This window comes from Hydra vulgaris, chromosome 13 (genome assembly GCF_038396675.1).
Source record: "Hydra vulgaris chromosome 13, alternate assembly HydraT2T_AEP".
Classification (NCBI taxonomy): domain Eukaryota; kingdom Metazoa; phylum Cnidaria; class Hydrozoa; order Anthoathecata; family Hydridae; genus Hydra; species Hydra vulgaris.
In genome coordinates this window covers 57840583-57859144 of record NC_088932.1, presented here as the reverse complement: position 1 = coordinate 57859144, position 18562 = coordinate 57840583, and the positions used below count along the sequence as shown (strand labels likewise).

The window sequence follows — 18562 nt, the reverse complement described above, 5'->3', positions numbered from 1 at the left end:
ACCTAAAAGTATTAGCGCAACATTTAAAATAATATAATAAAGACATTATGATTTGTTTAATTTTGCTTACATTCAATAAAACTTGTAAAGTCTTATATAATGTCATTCTGAAATTATTTTTACATTTTATTTATATTCCTTTTATTTTAGAGCACTGTTTTGTAAAACAAAATAAAAACTTGAAACTAATATATACTTTGAATAATATTACCTCCACAATATATCCAATATTCCATTGTTTTTCATATGCAACAGCAACCCAATCATTCACTTTCCATATAAGACAAATTTCTTTTGCAAGATTGGCGATGTCTTCCTCATATTTATTATCATCTTCATTGTCTCCTGCCAGATTAAAGTCATCATTTTCGCCATAAACTTCTTTGTTATCGTTAACCTGACTATTTTCATTATTTTCTGTTGTTGGTTCTACCAGCTTACCTTTTCTTTTCAGGTTACTAAATCTATAACAATATCAATTGTACATATTTTTAAACATATGTAAACAAACATACAAAATTATAACTTTCACCTAAATTTTAATTTCATATTTGTAAAAGAACTATTTAACAGTCAGAAACATAATCTAATTTGCAAAAGTTTTGATAGCAACAATGCCTACCTTGAAAATAAAGATCTTATCTGTTGGCTAGTTACATATTGATCAGGCGGAAGTTCTCTCCTCAGCTGCATGTGAACCTGCTCAGGGCTCATTTTATTACCTGATTCTTCTCCACGAATAAAGTATTTATACAACAGTTCTTTCTGCTGATTTGAAAATCTAAAAGAACTTCGAACTGGTAATGCCCAACCTTGCAATAGAAAAATGTTCATGCAATGTGGTTTGTCTTTTACGGAAGCACTGTTAGAGGATGAAGAAATTGGCATATTTAGTTGTGAAGTAATTTTCATCTTATGAACAAACGAGTTGCGAACTTTATCCAATGATGTTAATGATTTCGGAACTGTATGAAGACCGGATAGCATGTGTTCTTCTAACTCAGCATCGCTTTCAAATGATAAAGTACAATTCATTTCAGTGCAAAATCTTAATGAATATAATTGCCTGTCACTTCTTTTCTGTTTTTCCTTAAGTGACTTGTTACGCTTAATTGAATTATCTGTTTTGCTATATGGCAACAACAACTTAATCGAGGGTTGAATTTTAAGATTTCCATACTCTTGTTCAATTCCCTCACCGATATTGAAATAACGCCACATCTTCATACTTTTCTCACCAAACTCAAATGAGTGATAGTTGATTAATCTTTGGTCCAGTAACTACAGTTTTATCATTGCTAATTTGAGCAACTGCTACTTTTGCATCTTTAGCGCCAAAACTATAATGCATAGCCTTGTGTATATCTTCAGCAGTCAAAAGATTATTACCAGAGTCAACGTAACTCCTTAAAATTGTCTTTACAACTGCACTCTCCCTGTCACATTGATCTTTTCCACAACAGGGTTCATTATAATCACATCTCAGCAACTTTATATCTCTCTCTTTGCATACATTGTAGATTGCTTCAGCTGAAAGATTTCACTGATAGCAGCATGCATTATCAGATTTGGTAAACATTTTCTTGATATGCGGTTGATCAATTCTGAATTGGTCTAAAACTGCAGTGGCTAACGAAACAACATCACCTATTCCCTGATCACACCTATACATTGAAGTAAAGTAAACACGTTTGAATAACTTTCCTGCTATTTTTATGAAGAATATATCCACATGTAAACTCATTCCTTCCTTGCCAAAATACTCTCTTTGGCCCTCTCTGTATCGAACCGGAAGAATTTTTTGACAAAAATCTTTAATCCAGAAAGCAGTTTCATCGTTTAATTGCTTAAAAGCTTCGATTTTTGCCTTTTTCTGTTGAGAATCTCTCATCAGGTGTTTTATGTAGTTGAATACATCCTTTACAGCAATTTCCAAATCATAAATAGAATCAGCATCGTCAGAATTTTGAATTGTTAGTTCTTTGATCATCTCGATAGCTTTGCACAAATCATAGCAATCGGCACATACCACTTCTGATATCTCTGTGTTGGATTGAAGATTTTTTTCAGATGGATCTGATAAGGCATGTTTTGAGCTATGAGAATAAATGTTTGAGTCATTGACACTACAATTGGTTTGATAACTTGTTTTCAAATACCTTTTTCCTTTTTCAAGGGCAGCTTCGAGAGATTTAGAACTAAATCTTTGTGCCAATTTTTGTAATGTTTGAAAACCATTCATGCCTGAAGCAGTAACATCATCTAATCCAGCTAAGCTTTTTCGACTTGAAGGTTTTATTGCATGCAATACTTTCCACAAACTTGAATCAGATAATGGTATATAATTGTTTTCACTACAACTTTTTCGATAGAACATGATAGCGTGGCTATATTTTGTCGTCAGTATTGCATGCACTATCTTTTGTTCTTCACCGCTGTCGTATTTTAATTTGGTTATTCCATAAGCAACATCATGCAAAATACCGCTTGTAAATATAAAGTCTAAGAAATGTTCACACTTTGTTTGATTAAGACTAGATCGGACGAATACTTTCTTCTCTGGAAATGCCAACCCTTTATGAGATGCATGCCATTTTCTTGCTGTTTCTATACGATGTTTGGTACACTCAAATGTGTTCATTATAAACTTTTTGGTATACTTGGTATGGTCTAATAATGAGAGGATAACTAACTTTCCCATGGAATCACTTTGCTTATATACTTTCTGAGCACGAATAATTTCAATTGGGAGAGGGCTATTTATTTCATCAACATTTTTACTGTTAAGAAAATCTATAAGTATTTCCTCTTGTCCAGGAGCAACAGCTTCCGCAAATTTTTTCTTTAATAAGTTTTCTAGGCGAACATACTTGCGTTTTAACTTATCTTTAGTAGTATCTTCCAGATATTCGAACTTTCTTTTTAATCTAAATTTTATTGGACTTGCATTAAGAACCTCAGTTACACTCTCACGGCTTCTTAGAGATTCGTCCAAAATCTCCTGTGAAACATTAATTTCACCGGGATCAAATTCTTCATCTGGAGTAGCAGGTGTCATATGTGTTTGTTCTTGTTGTGTTTGTGTTTCTGTACATAAATTGGTGTTTTCGTTGACTCTAGATAAAGCAGTTTCTTGCTTTAAATGGGTAAAACACAGCATTGCACCAACTGAAAATACTTCATTGTATCGCTTTGACATTGATATGACGACATGTATTGGTGACGCCCTTAAAGCGGGAGATTTTTTTCCTTTTATATTTAGATGGTGAGGATGAAAGCATGTTTTTGGAGGACTCCATGCAATACCAAACGTGTACCGGTGAAAAGCACATATTTGTTCATCCTTTTCAAGATTTCTTTTAAGTCTATTTGCAATAAGTCCATTTTCTTCCCAAATATTATTATCGTTTAATCGCATGACCTAAAAACAATTTTTTAAACAATTATTAAGTGTGTCATTTAAAGCATTGTTTATAATCTGACTCTTCACGAAAAAAGTTTACAAGTTTGAAATACATTGTTGTTATTATTAAAATACAATATTGCAAGAGTGTGATTAATTTAGTGATTATTTATTAAAAGAGTGAGGAATTAATTAAAAGAGCTATTTTTTTTTGTTTAAAGAACTTTGTCTCAAAATCTTATTGCAGAGAAGTTATAAAGTATGTAATTATAAAAATTATATTACAGTCTGCGTAAATTTAAAATACATAAATACCTTTAAGTTGATGAGGTGTTTCTTAACATCAACATCTCCCAGCTGATGAATGTAGAACATTTTGTTTATAATTTTATGTTTTTTGAATGATCCACAATTTCCTTTTGAAAAGCAACAACAGTTTTCATAAAAATATTTGTTTTGTTTCATACTCAACTAAAAACAAGTTCTATTTATGCAGTACCTATTTCTCAATAGCAATGATAAAATATCTACTCTATTTATGCAAATTTTAAAGATCGTTAAAATAAAGTTAAGACATTTTTATGGTAAAGTAAACAACCGCCCACTAACTTGTTTCTCCACAATCGTGATATCAGCGATTCTTCTTCCATTCGATCACCACAAGTTATTTGGTTATGACGTAAATTTAAATAATTCACTTCTGATCATGTATTGTTTTTTATTATTATTTATTTCAATTGTTATGATTTCTATATCATAGTCAGAAACGCTTAAATTTTTTCTTAACATTACGTGCAATGTTTTGTGTAATGCTAAATGCTAATTTTGGATGATAGAAATTTTATTGTGAGCGAAAACCTCATCTGTGTGTCCAAAAAAATATCTCTTCGTACTTAATCATTTTTAACAATTTGTACCTTTATTTTTAACTTAATATCTAAAGATCACACGAATTTTTTTTATTATTATGTTAGGACCTTTTTGTATTGACAGTTGGATATGTTTACATTTTTACAAAACTAAGCGCCTCTGCCGTAATGGTTCATTTTGTAAGTATACTAAAACATTTTTTTCCAATTTCAAGCCTTAATATATTAATAGGCCTTAGGTATCACATAACTTTCTTTGCATTTTTAGACTCAATACCTTTGATAATTTCAAATCCTAAAAGAAAAATTGTGTGCAACACTTCGCCGCTAGAATTAACTCCGATTAAAAATTGACAAAACTGATTGACTTTGTACTTTTGAACTATGATAATTAGCCAACCGCACAGTGTCACGCAACTTTTTTATATTTTTTGGAGAGAGCTTTTGGGTTACGTCTGATATTAACTACAAAAGCTATGTGCAACTTTTTGCCTTGCCAAAAAAATGGGTTCAAAGGTGGCAAAAACTAAATTTCTGAAAATCTCAAAAATTTAAGCCCAGATTCCGAGTGAACGAAATATTTTTGAAAATTTTTTTTTTCCCCAACAGGTTTTTTCTATATTCTGATCAATATATAAAAAATTCAAGCAATTTGGAGGAGGTCACTTCCATTGACTGCCTGATTCTTACAAAAAATGACTCTTAAGATTTAACGGATTTGCTATCGAATGACGCAGTTTTATTAAAGCCAACCGTCGAATTGACGTCAACACATCGATATCCAGGCCGCTGTTTTAATGTAAAAAAAAATAATGTATAATAATTAGTGTAATAAAAAACTGCTCTTGCGTCATCGAAAGCATAATTACTTTCGATGACGCAAGAGCAGTTTTTCACAGTTAGCGGTTAGAGCGTTTTTTTCTGCGTGAATGACGTCATATAGCAAATTCATCGCTGAGTACGGCTATATAAACAGCATAAAATTAAATTAAAAGCATCATAATAATTCAAACTAAGCACGATGGCGAATGCCGATGAATTAGAAAATAAATTGAAACGTTATCCCAATAATTATTTATTTAAACCGTACGAGGCTGCAAAACCTGCGATTTGGGATAGGTTTACTTTAATATTTGAAAAGCGTGACGTTGCCGAAAATGGAGAGCCATCGAGTGTTGAATTGAAATATTTCTGTGCGTGTACCGTATGCAAAAAAGTGTATGCGTATAAGTCTGCTGATGGTCTAAGCTGCTTTGGCACAAAAAATCTCATAAATCATGCAAAATTATGCGGCACGAAGGACAGCAAACAACTGCAGATTCGTCAATGTTTCGCGTTAAAGTGTCAATTGACAAAAGATGACTGTGACCTTATGAAAAGAAAAGAAGTAGAATTCTGTGCTGATGGTTATCATTCTTTTCGATCTGTCGAACACGATGGTTTTAAGAGACTGCTTCAAACATGTGTTGACTTTGGCGCCAAGTATGGAAAATTTGACATCACTGACGCTCTAGTTAAACGTGAAACTGTAACGCAAGCTACACGGCTACAAGCTGCAGAAATAAAGAAGAGAATAATAGACGCTATTAAGGAGCCTATCGAAGATGGAACAATTTCACTGTGTCTCGATTTGTACACTGACGACTACAGGAAAAAAGCGTACCTTGATGTTCATGCTTCGTGGATTGACCGACAATTTTGCGTACAACATGCAGCGTCGGCCATTCGCCACTTTGGGACTGAAGCTCACACGGGTGTCAACATATCAACTGCGGTGAATACCATCTTCGCTGAATATGCTTTGCCAGAAAAGGATACGCCAGTGACATCTGACCACGGATCGAACGTCGTAGCAGCATTAAAGAACAATGTTCGACTTGACTGCATGTACCACCGTTTACACACGGTCCTCACCAGTGCATGGAAAGACACAATGGCCGAAGAACCCGAGGCTGCTACCTATGAATCTGCCGTTTCTGACCTCTGTCGTTACGTCAAGCAAGCTACTGGCATACAGGTAAATGTTTACAACTCATGTTGCTTAAAAGTATTTTACCTCGTTCTGCAATGGCAGTGTGTGTCTGTGTTATACATGAACAATAATAATATGTTGTTACATTTTTTATTGCAAAAATTACATTATTATATTTTTATTAGTTTGTTATTGTTGGTGCCGCTAATGCTATGTTGTTGTTGTGACTGTTGTTGTTGTTGTTGTTACGTTGTAACTTATATATTGTTAATAATAATTATTGTAGGAACAACTACCAAAGTCACTAAAGCATGGAGGTGACACTAGACCGTGGATATCCATGTTTCGCCGAGCCGACTCTGTGGAAGACAGCTATGACGCACTCGTCGTTATTCTGACAAACAAGGACAAGCTATCGACAATCGCCAATGTCAGCAGAAAAGTTAACCGCGAAATTCGTGATGTGACTGACGGCATAAAAGATATATTTGAAGGTATGGAAAAGGTTACTGAACCAACTATGCAACTAGTAGTTCCGTCTTACTACCTACTGATTAAGCGGCTTCAACCTGCACCAGGATTGACAACAGCAGCAGCAACATTTCGGCAAAAACTCATTAAATACTTAGATTTAAAGTTTTGGACATCTATTAAAGCAATGCATTGGCTATCGTTTTTCCTAGATCCCTCTTTCAGAAATTTTGCATTTATACCTAATGTGACGGCGGCTGACAAAAGATTTAAGCGTGACTTGCTCAATGACGTCGATCAGTGCCTTCTGGCTGAAATGCAGCCCGTTGCTACACAAATTGCCAGGAAAGCAGCAGGAGAAGAATTGATGGAACAAGGTGTCCAACTCCAATTGGAAGCGCCAGCAAAGAAGAGAAGAACGGACCCGTTTGATGAGCTGCGAACAATGCAGTCAACGCGAGATCGGCCACAGACGCAAGACGCGCAATTACATAATGAAGCAACAGTGCTACAGGAGACTTGCCAGCATGAACTGTCCAGCTACAAGAGTCTTCGTGTTACTGCTGCGTGCAAGAATCCCTTAACCTTCTGGAAGGACAACGCAGCCGATTATCCCATTCTAGCAGCAACATCTCGCAGACTATACTGCATATCAGCAAGCTCTGCGCAGTCAGAAAGAGACTTTTCTTCTGTTGGGAACTCCATTACAGACACAAGGTCGCAACTATCACCGGCTAACGTAGAAGCTATCGAATTAGTACGCTGGGGAATGCGAAATGACATGTTTCACTAATATAGTGCTCATTTATGTTAAAGCTGTTCTTTGTTAGTTTGCTTACTAACACATATAGTGACAGTAACTGAGTAACAACATATTATTTGTATCTAATATGGTTGTATAGGCTAGAATGTATTAAAATGTCGCCAATTTAACGGTATAATTATACATGTTTGCATGCACTCCGTGGGTCAACCCATGGGTTGGGTTGGGTTCATGTGGCAGTGGGTTGGGTTGGGTTGGGTTCAATTTTCTTAACCCACTAACAACTCTGAGGCGGAGTAAACATAGTTTCAGGTAAGATTTATTTTAGTTAATATTTTGTTTATTATTTAGTAATGACATCAATAAATTTAATGAATAAAATAGAAATAAAAAACATTGAATATTATTTATGTAACTGCCAACATATAGACACAAAGATGCATTCAAGTATTGAAAAGAAGATGAAACATGTTAGACATCTAAATGTCAGTTTTAGGAGGCCCCTTTACCTTCTTAAATCTTCTATTTCTTTTTTACCTATGAATCAACTTCCAACTAATGGGTTACTTTTTAGACGTTGTCAATATTTTATCAGCAATTGATCAAAACGTTTCAAAAGTATTAATGATTCAAAAGCTTTCTTGTCCTATGGAATTAAATTTTAATATGAAATGCAAAGGAAAACAACTTGTTATCAGGAAAATAGATATTTGTGTTTTCTTAGAAAAATAGTGAACATCCTGTGGTTTTAAAAATTGTATTATTTGAGAGGAAAAAATATTATCAAAATTTGTGAAGCTTCACAAAAAATTGCTAGTTTGGAAAAAAAACACCAAACAAAAACTATTTGAAGAATTCCAATCTATCATTGAAACTCGTTTTGACATTGGAAAACCCTAAGGAGCTTATACATCTCAGTCGAGATTTTTTTCTATATGTCGAATAATAACTAGAACTATGATTACTTAGATATAGAAAGTTTAAAACCCTCAGTCAAAAATGCTGATGAAAATTACTCAAATGAGATAAAATCGATAACTAAATTAGGTAATTTTTATCATGAAAAATTTATAGAATAAACTGTGCATGTACTTTTTCATTTTTATTTTTTGTTAATAATATTGTAGATCTTTCAAATCTGGCATTGATGGTAGGTAATATTAATTATAACTCTGATGAGGATGAATATCAACAAAAAGCATCAAACAACGCTAAAAAAAATTAATGACGTACCACTCATGCTTTGATCTGATTCAATCCTTGCTGATAAAGAAATTACTCGAGATAGCTTAATTTCAGCTACAACTCCTCTCAGTGTAAGGACTGGTTGAAGCTACCAAGATCAAACAATGTTTATAGTCAACATTATGAACTACATAGAAGTAAATATGAAAAAATTAAGACAAACAGAGAAACAGTCAGATGTTATGAAGTTATGATAGGTTATATAGTACGGAGGTTATATAACGTTATGAGGTTTTCCAAAATCACGAAAATGAAACTAGACAAAATTATATTGAGGAAATGAAAGGAAAAAAACTTGTAATTCACTTTGATGGCAAGCTAGTTAAACATTTCTTAAAGGAAATCCAACAAACAGATATCAAAGATTTGATGTGTCTGTTACTAGTCCTAAATTTCAAGAAAAGGAAAATCTTCTCTTAGGAATTGATCCAAGTGACTCAAGTAAATAATCAGATCAGGTTTTAGTAGTTCAAAATTTATTAAAATACTTTGAAGTTTCAGACCAAGTATTTGCTGTGTGTATTGATGCTATTACAGCCATCATTGGTAGGAAAAAGGATGGATTTATAATATTGACCAGAGTATTTCAGAAACCGTTATAATGGCTAATATGTCCGCACCACATACTTGAAATAAATGTTAAACATATTTACAAATCAACAGCTGGAGATAACACCAAGGAAAAAGAAGCAAGGGGAAAATTTTGTCCCATTAATAAATAATTGTAGTGCCTCTTATAGTTTTAAAAAGATTGATGAGAACACTTTCATAATTCGTTCTGGAATTTAACAGATGTACTCATAGGCAAAGACATGTTTTGAATTTGTTCTTAAAATTGAGATTTTCCCTTCAGATGATTACGGATATCTTGTGGAATACTTAGCTTTCTATCTTAATATTCTGACAAGCTAAAAAACTTTAGAATTCACCAACTAACTGCCTGTAATGAAGCTAGATTCATGGATATGCAATATACGACATGCCTTCGAAATTGACATTGTCCGTTCTTAAATCAAGACCAACAGATTATCAAAGTAGCAAATATCATAAAAGATAAATGGGATATTGATGTAGAAACTTCACTTTTAGATTGTTTAAAATTTCACTCCTTGTATCTTTTGCCTAAAGCAGTTGTTACGACTCTCGCTGATTCTGACCTTAAAATTCAATAAAGCTTTCACATATATCAATTGCAAATTTGATATATGTGAAAGCTGGTTTCTTTTGTCGTTTTGAACTTAGTAAAGGAAACAAATATTTGGTTGGAAGCATGCCAGAATAAAGAAGGCTTAGACTCAATACCCTCTTACAAGAAATTTATCCTTTCTATTTAACACCTCAGTGTCACAAATGATTGTTCTGAAAGAAACATTAAACTTATATAAAAATTTGTGAACTCTTTACACTCTGAAGATCAAAACATTTTGCTAATTGTTCGAGAGAATCGGAAACAGGTTTTAAAGATTGTTTATCAGAAAGATTAAATGTTAATTGGAAATAGATATTATTTATTATATTGTTGTAAACGCAAACAAGCGTTATTTGTCAAACTTTTTTGTTCATTTTTTTTTGAAGTTAATTACCCTCCCCAAGGCCGATAAGGTCACTACAGACGAGGAGGCTACTTAATTGTGGTTATAACCCTCTCTCATCTCTATATCTCCGAAACACGAACCTTGAAGAACAAAGCAGCTGCGCGGAGAAACAAATTGAGCACAAAATTACCAGAAAGAAACTCTTGCTTATGAAGCGAGCGCTCTACCACTACACTACCAACGCATAATTATCGCCGATTGAAGTTGATGATACTAATAATATAAAACAGTAATTATACAAAATAACATAAGCTTTTTTACATACATTTGTTAGTATATATTGGAAAATATATACTAACAAATGTATGTAAAAAATGATGAATGTTCAAATTATTGAAAAAAAATATATACCTGCTCCAATGATCCTAGAAAGCTAAAATTTTCAATATAAGCTAGTATATGGATGAAGAGCAGTTATTTACACAGTATATTCACATTTTTTGAAAAAGTTAAAAAGTGCAAAAAAATTGTCACCCTATTGTTTATGTATTTGTAAACGAGTTTCGGGTTGTTTTGCGATTTTGATATTATTTCTTTTTCATGTAATATTTTTGCTTTAAATATTTCAGCTTTAACGGAACGATTAAGTCGTAATTTGATTAAGATTGTAATTTGTTTTAAGATCTTTATTCTTCCATTTAATTGAGCAGTTGGTATGCCAAGCCAATTTATTTTCTCGGATTAAGCTTTTGATATCTGTAGTAATGCAAGGATCATAAATTTTTTTGTTTTAATAATTTTGGGATAAAAATTTGGCAAGCAGTACGATAATAAGAAATTAATACATTGAACATTTAATAATAGAAATAAAATATCCCAATCGATTGATGCAATAAAGTTTGATAATAAATTATAATCACCTTTGTTGTAATTAAAACATTGTGATTCGTTTTTGGGTAGCGGTTCTGAAACTAAAATTCTCCAAGTAATACTAAAGTGACCCTTAGTGTTATTACCTAGTATAGCATAAGGAGTCAAATTTAAAATAAAATTATTGTTGTAGGTAATTAATAAGTCCAACATATTTTTTGGGGAACCATAGGTTGTTTGGAAAGTAGGGAATGTGATGTGTTTGTAAAGAGACTGTGTTGGTAAATGTTTCAAATTAATACTCGTTAGAATTGTTTAATTTAAAAGATTTAATACCATTATTCGACCACTTCATATGCGTTTATTATTAACTTTTACTGAAACCCAAACTTGTTTAAGAGGGTTTGTATAGAACTGATTAACTTAGTGAGAGTTAAATAAGTTAGTAATGTAGATAGGCACCGTCACCTTGACGTCTGTCACAGCGATCTTTGCGATATAAATTATACCCATCGATGTTAGGAACTGAATCATTTCGAAATGTTTCGGAGAAAGCAATAAAATGATAATCAAACGTTCTAGCTATTGCTATTAAATCGTTCATTTTATTATCAAAGGGTGTTGCATTAGTGTAGTAACAAACAACTCTGCTGCTTTATAAATCTAAAGGGCGATGTTTTCAGATTTTTATTACTATTTAACTCATTACGCTTCATTCATAACTGATAGTTTAAAAATCGCTCAATCAGATTTGGGCTTATAAAGACATTTTTGTAATCATCTGAATTTTTCATTTTTTCGCTGATGTAAGTAATGGATTTCTTTCAGAAACATCTGATAGTTCATGTAAATTTATTTTATAATTATTTAGATGATGTAAAACTTTGGTTTTACATCATTTAAATAATTATAAAATTAACATGAAATTTTAGTTTTTACGTATAGAACTAAGCTAAGAATGTTTAAATACTATTTTAGTGAAATCTGCCATAAATATAGCACAAGATTCTTAGTCAACAACTTTGCTGCCCCAAGATATAGTTTAAAATTGAGTATATATATACTCAGTTAAGTATCGTGGGCCATATTTATGGAGTTTATAATTAAACAAAAAAATATACATATTAAATAAACATATTAAAAAAAAAGTTAGGTGCAATAGTAGTAAATATGTTTCCGTATCGTCAACTTGCTTATCTGCATCTGATAACTTAGTAGAGCTTTTACTACCGTAAGATATTATATTTTTTTCTCGCTCTTTTTTGTTGTTGTTGCGCAATTTACCTTAGGAGTTTTCATTGATCTGTCAAAAGCTTTCGATACCGTTTATCATAATATACTAATAAAAAAACTTGAACACTATGGTGTAAAAAATAACAATTTACTTTGGTTCAAAAGTTATTTGGCCGATAGAAAACAATTTATTGTTTATGAACAAAAACAAACATTTCCGACTGCCGTAACTTGTGGGGTTCCCCAGGGCTCTATTTTAGGACCACTGTTGTTCCTAGTGTATATTAATGATTTAAATTTAGCAACAGACCCATTAAATTGTATTCTTTTTGCAGATGACTCCAATATTTTTTACTCTTACAGTGATATTAATACACTATTTGAAACAACAAACGAACAATTATTGAAAGTTAATGAGTGGTTCAAAAGTAATAAACTTTCTCTAAATTTGGATAAAACCAAATTTATTTTGTTCCACAAAGTTAATAAATCAAAAAATATTCCCATCAAGTTGCCTAATCTAATAATCAATAACACTAACATTAAAAGAGAAAACTCAGTAAACTTTCTAGGCGTAATCTTAGATGAACATTTACGTTGGAGTTCACATATAAAAAGTATTGAAAATAAAATATCAAAAAATTTAGCAATGATATATAGGGCTAAACCATTTTTAAGCAGTAGTTCTTTGAAAAGTTTATATTTCTCTTTTATTAATTGTTATTTAACTTACTGCAATATTGCATGGGCAAGTACAAACCATACAAAATTAAAAAAATTGTATTGTAAACAAAAACACGCGTGCAGAATAATTTTTGGAGCTAATAGAACACTACCTTGTGAGCCTCTTCTGCGTATACTTGGAGCATTAAATATATATAAAATCAACTTACACCAAATTTTAATGTTCATGTATAAAACAAATTTAGGATTATCTCCTAAAATATTTCAATCCTATTTTGACAAAATAGTTCATAAATATCCAACAAAATTTTCAAGTAACAACTTTGTTGTCCCAAAATATAATTCAAAACTAACTTCATATTCAGTTCTTTATCGTGGACCCTACTTGTGTAAAATGTTTCCCAAAATTGTAAAAACACATAAATAATACAGAGCAGTTTAAAAATGAATCAAAACAGGCATTCTTACTTATGGATTTTAATATATACGATTTTAAATGTTTTTTCTAAATGTTTTTTTAATTAAAACTCAAATACATAAAATAATTAATACAAAATTATGTCACTGAGTGTATCAACATTTTTTTTTTTTAATTATCTTAATTATGGTATTACCTCTATGACTTTTGCTAATTTATTTAAGTTATTTCTATGAAGTTGACTAATTTATTTTTGTTATTTCTATGGTGTAAATTAATTTATATACTTTTTATTTTTAAATCTTACTTTATATTTTTAATTTTTAAATAAATGATAATATCTTATTTATTTTTTCTTATTCTGCAAAAATGATTTTACTCTTTCCTTAAAGTTTTATTCTTTAAGTTTTTCATTAAATGATAAGGAATTGTTATCTATTTTACTTTTTTATTTTTATTTATAAATAGTTTGTTAACTATAGATATTTAAATATTACGGTTTTTGTAAATACGTGAGAATAGGGCTCGGTGATAAGGCTAAATTAGTCTTCTTCTTGCCCTGCCAATATTTATTTTTATTTATGTGCTTCGAAACTATATGTATTATTTAACGGCAAAAAAAATAAAAAAAAAAAAAAGGAAAATGCGTAAATAACTATTAGCTTTTTCAGGGTTTTTTTTTTCTTGTTTGAGGGTCCATCTTATTTTTTCTTGTTTGAGGGTCCATATTTTTTTTTTCTTGATTGAGGGTCCATATTTAGTTAGAGATTCTAAAGATAATTCATTATTTTAGATTTAAAAATTTTTTAAAAAAACAAAAATGTAAAATTTTACTAAAAGAAATAAAATACCACAGAATATATATTAACTCTCAAAATCTTAAAAGAAAGATATTATTACAAGTACCAATTTCAGATGTAAAACTATGTGGTACCATAGTGGTTTATCAACTATGTGGCACATAGTTGATAAACCACTATGGTACCACATTTTTACACATTCTTTGTATTAAAAAATACAAAGAATGTGTAAAAATACTTATAATCTTCTATGAACAAGAAATGGAACTTTTTAACCAATAAAGCCATAGACCTTGGTTTTTAATCTGAAAATTATAGCGTTAACTAAATCAAATGTAAGAATATTGCAGTCAAAAGATACTTAATTTTAATTGTCACAAGAACAACTCGCGTTGGGAGATTTTTGGTCAAAAATTAACGCTGTGTTAAGACCTAAATAAGTTTCAAAAGGTTTGTTTATCTTTATTGCACCGTTATCTTTCACAATCGTTTTGTTTAACTTCATCGATACTTAGATTATTCCACGCAATCAATCCTCCATCTTTCTTAGTTTGTTATTTATTCTGATAAATTTGGATTTTTTTTGTTTTAAATTATAAGTTGTTTTACTTTTCTTTTGTGAATTAATGACGGTCTTTTTTTAAAAAACTGCAAAATAATTTTTATACTGCGACAACACGTCTGTCCACATCAATAACCGATGAACTTTGAAATCCAATATCAAAAAGCCAATGAATAATTTTTAAAAGAATTTTAGAATTGCGCTACTATTATGAATAGAAACATCATGTAAATAACAATTTTCGAGAAGTCACTAACAAAAATTTGTAAAATTGATTTTTTCAGAAAGTCGTTTTTAACAACGTCTTTAAAAAAAGTACTTCAAAAGTTAAGATTCTGAATCATTTTGACAAAACATTTCTGTTTTTGTTTTGAATTTGTTTTATTTATTTTTTTAATCACAAAACATTTGAAATCAAAGTTTTATTAAATTAATATATTAACTTAAACTCTTCATAAAATTAAAAAGGTTTTATAAACTCTTATTTTGTAACACCTTTTTTTTTGTCTAACTTTTTTACGAGTCCTCGGACAACAGTGTAAAAAAAACTTTTTTTTTTTTTTTACTAGTATTTGAATGTTCTGTTTACTTTCTTAATCAACATTGACGTTTTCTTAATCAACATTGACGTTTTCTTAATCAACATTGACGTTTTTTTTTTAATCTTTGGTTATTTTAGTATGCAACTCCGATCTCCGTTCACGTTCAGAACTTTTTAGTGAAGATGATAGTTCGTCTTGGGAAATTGATTCACTGAATAATGAATACAATTCAGCAGATAGTTTAGTTAGCGATAGTGACCAATCATGTTCTAGCTATTCTAGCACTGGCGTAATTGAGTGTAACAAAAAACATCTTCATGGTATTAAGAGAAAAATTGCTTCCAATCGCAAGAACAACCAAATTCATTTGTTAAAAAGGAAAAAAATTGGAACTATAACAATAAAAGCAAAATTTTTGAGTAGTAGTAACACTTTAGAAGTATGGATTTCTAGAGTTGTTTATTTTAATAATAAAAAGCCAAACAGTTGTCTAAATTTTTTTGTTCTTCTGAGTATAATGCCAAAAAAAATGCAAGTACAAACTTCAAAGTGCATAAAAGGTAGCAATGAGTTCAACTTTAACGAACAATTTTGTTTCCACGATATAACAAAATTAAATAGATGTAATTTACAAATAAAATTGATAAAACATAACAAGATGAAGAAATTTCATAAAAAAATTATTGGAGAAGCACAAATACCCATTACTGATCTTAGCTATGCAAGTGAAGAATCCAATATCAGTTGTGATCTTTTTTGGCATTTTACGACCAAGGTAAGACGCCCTTTGTTCTTTGATTTTATATCTTTTGTTTTTTTGTTAATTTTAATTTTTTAGTAATTTTTATTTTTCTACTAATTTTTTCCTTTTTCTTTTTTGCTTAACCTAATTCAACTCATTGAACTTTTATTAAACTGTTTGATTATTTTTTCTATTGTTTTATTTTTTCATAATATAATAACATGTTAATAAAACATTATTTATAATTATTGTTTTTATAATTATTTTTTTATGATTGTTTATCTGATTTCTAGGCATCTTTGGGATCTATAAACATCTCTTTATGTCACCAAGCAACAATATCCAAGCTCGATGTGATTATAGTTCAAGCAAAAAGTTTGCCAAAGTTTTCAAGTAAATTAAACATAGAATATATATATATATATATATATATATATATATATATATATATATATATATATATATATATATATATATATATATATATATATATATATAATTGCTGCATTTAATTAATACGGCAGCGTATAAACTTTTTGTTTTAAATATATTTCGATGTTATTAATATATTAAAATATATTTAAAACAAAAAGTTTATACGCTGCCGTAATAATTAAATGCAACAAATATGAAAATATTGTATAACAAGAATATGATTTTAAAAGATTATACATATATAATATTAAAAAAAAAAATTATTACTTTTTTTTTCAAAATACAATATACTTATTTGAAATATTGAATTTTAGATCCTTATGTCACCGTTTCATTATTTCGAGAAGAATCAATTGACATGAAAAATACCTCTAAAAAATACAATTCGTCCAATCCTATATTTAATGAATCGATAGAATTTGATATCAGTACAGATATTTCAAATCCACTTTCAGTTTTTACTCTGGTTGTTTCAGTTAATGATTCAAGTTTTCTGGGTAAAAACTGTGTTATTGGTCACGTGATATTTAGTTTGCTTTCTCCACAAAAATCTGCTGTAACTCATTGGCAACTTGTGCAGGATTCTCCCCATCAACCTCATTCAGAATGGCACACTCTGATAGATCCAAATGAAATCTAAAAATTAACTAAATCTCTCTAACCAGCTGGTTAATTAATTTTCATACATTGGATTTTTTCTGGAGAAATTGCATTCTGCAGATTTTTAACTAGTTAAGAATTTAGCAAACTCAAAATAAAATTTCATTTTAATTATTATTTATAACACTTAAAAAGTTCAACAAATATGTGCAGCAAAACGAGAAAATTTTCTAGTGACTTTTACTAAACATAGGTTTGTACCATTGTTATGCGAATTTTAAGTTCATTTACGTGTATAGTTCTATTTTTAACGTAAAAAGGCAATATAATCGTAGTAATGATACATTTATTGCTAAGTCAATCCGACCACTCATAACTATTATAGATAATTACCTGAAAATGCAAGGTATGCTATTCATGCTAACAACACACTAAACAATCACGCGTTGCGTTAAATGATGATTGTGCAGTTATCAAACACTCATCTCATTAATGGATTGCGCGTCTCTAACAATATTCAAAATAAAGCCAAGTTCGTCATATTGGAAAGCTCCAAAACACAAAAATAATGAAATTGCGCTTAAAGAATTATTTATTTTGTGCTTTTTAGTTCCTATATACCTGTTTAACTAAGTGACAGATTTCAATGCTATTAATATATTTAAAATATAGTGTCGCTGTAAAGTTAAGAAAAAAAAAACAACCTTAACGCTGTAAATAAATTATGCTAAAAAGTCTTTGAAGAAAACTTTTATTGATTCTTAAAGGTTTGTCATATTGTTTCAGTTTCAAGTTTATCTTTCATTTACTCCGGTTATTTTGGAGTATTTATTTTTAAACCAAAGAAAGTCAGAAAGTATCTTTTCAAGTATAAAACATGACTTACATAAATTATTTTATTAATTATTTTTTAGTGGTTTCCCAACAAACATTGTTTTAGTGGATTTGCAATAGACCTACATGTATGCAGGCATTTTTAAGCGGTATAATGGAGTTTTGCTCATCGGTTACTTAGTGGACCATTAGTGCCAGCCGCTATAATTAGTCTACCTATATCTTTCCGACATGTTATAAGTGGCTAGTGATTAGCTAGCCACTTTTGGCGTCTGACACTAATACCAATAACTAAGTAACAGATGTGCAAAACAACAGTTGACCGCTCAAAATGCCTATATAGGTCCACTGAAAATCCCTTAATAGCATGTTTGCAGGGTTTCTAAATCACCGACGGTAAGTTGATTTCTTCCACAACTGTAATAAAACACCACCAACTATTCAACTTATTATTGAAATTCATTATTGTCACTTTAATTGATGATCCAATACTAACAGTTCTTTTTCGCATTAAGTGTTATCAAAGTTCGCAAACTTTAATACACTTAATAAAGCATGAAAAGACCATCCTCTGAAACCTATGA

General features: G+C 30.4%; 1 protein-coding gene across 3 annotated transcripts in view; it reads left to right on the top strand.

Annotated features, from left to right (window-relative positions):
* The window catches only part of LOC101237243 (synaptotagmin-4), an 86609-nt gene extending 68699 nt beyond the window's left edge, over positions 1-17910 (top strand). For all 3 annotated transcript variants that reach the window (XM_065815002.1, XM_065815001.1, XM_065815003.1), the window contains exons 4-6: positions 15505-16142; positions 16403-16502; positions 16859-17910. In XM_065815002.1, coding sequence (XP_065671074.1) covers positions 15505-16142; positions 16403-16502; positions 16859-17184 — 1064 coding nt within the window. In that variant the 3' untranslated portion in view covers positions 17185-17910. The remainder of the gene's footprint in view (positions 1-15504; positions 16143-16402; positions 16503-16858) is intronic.
* The last annotated feature ends 652 nt before the right edge of the window (positions 17911-18562 follow it).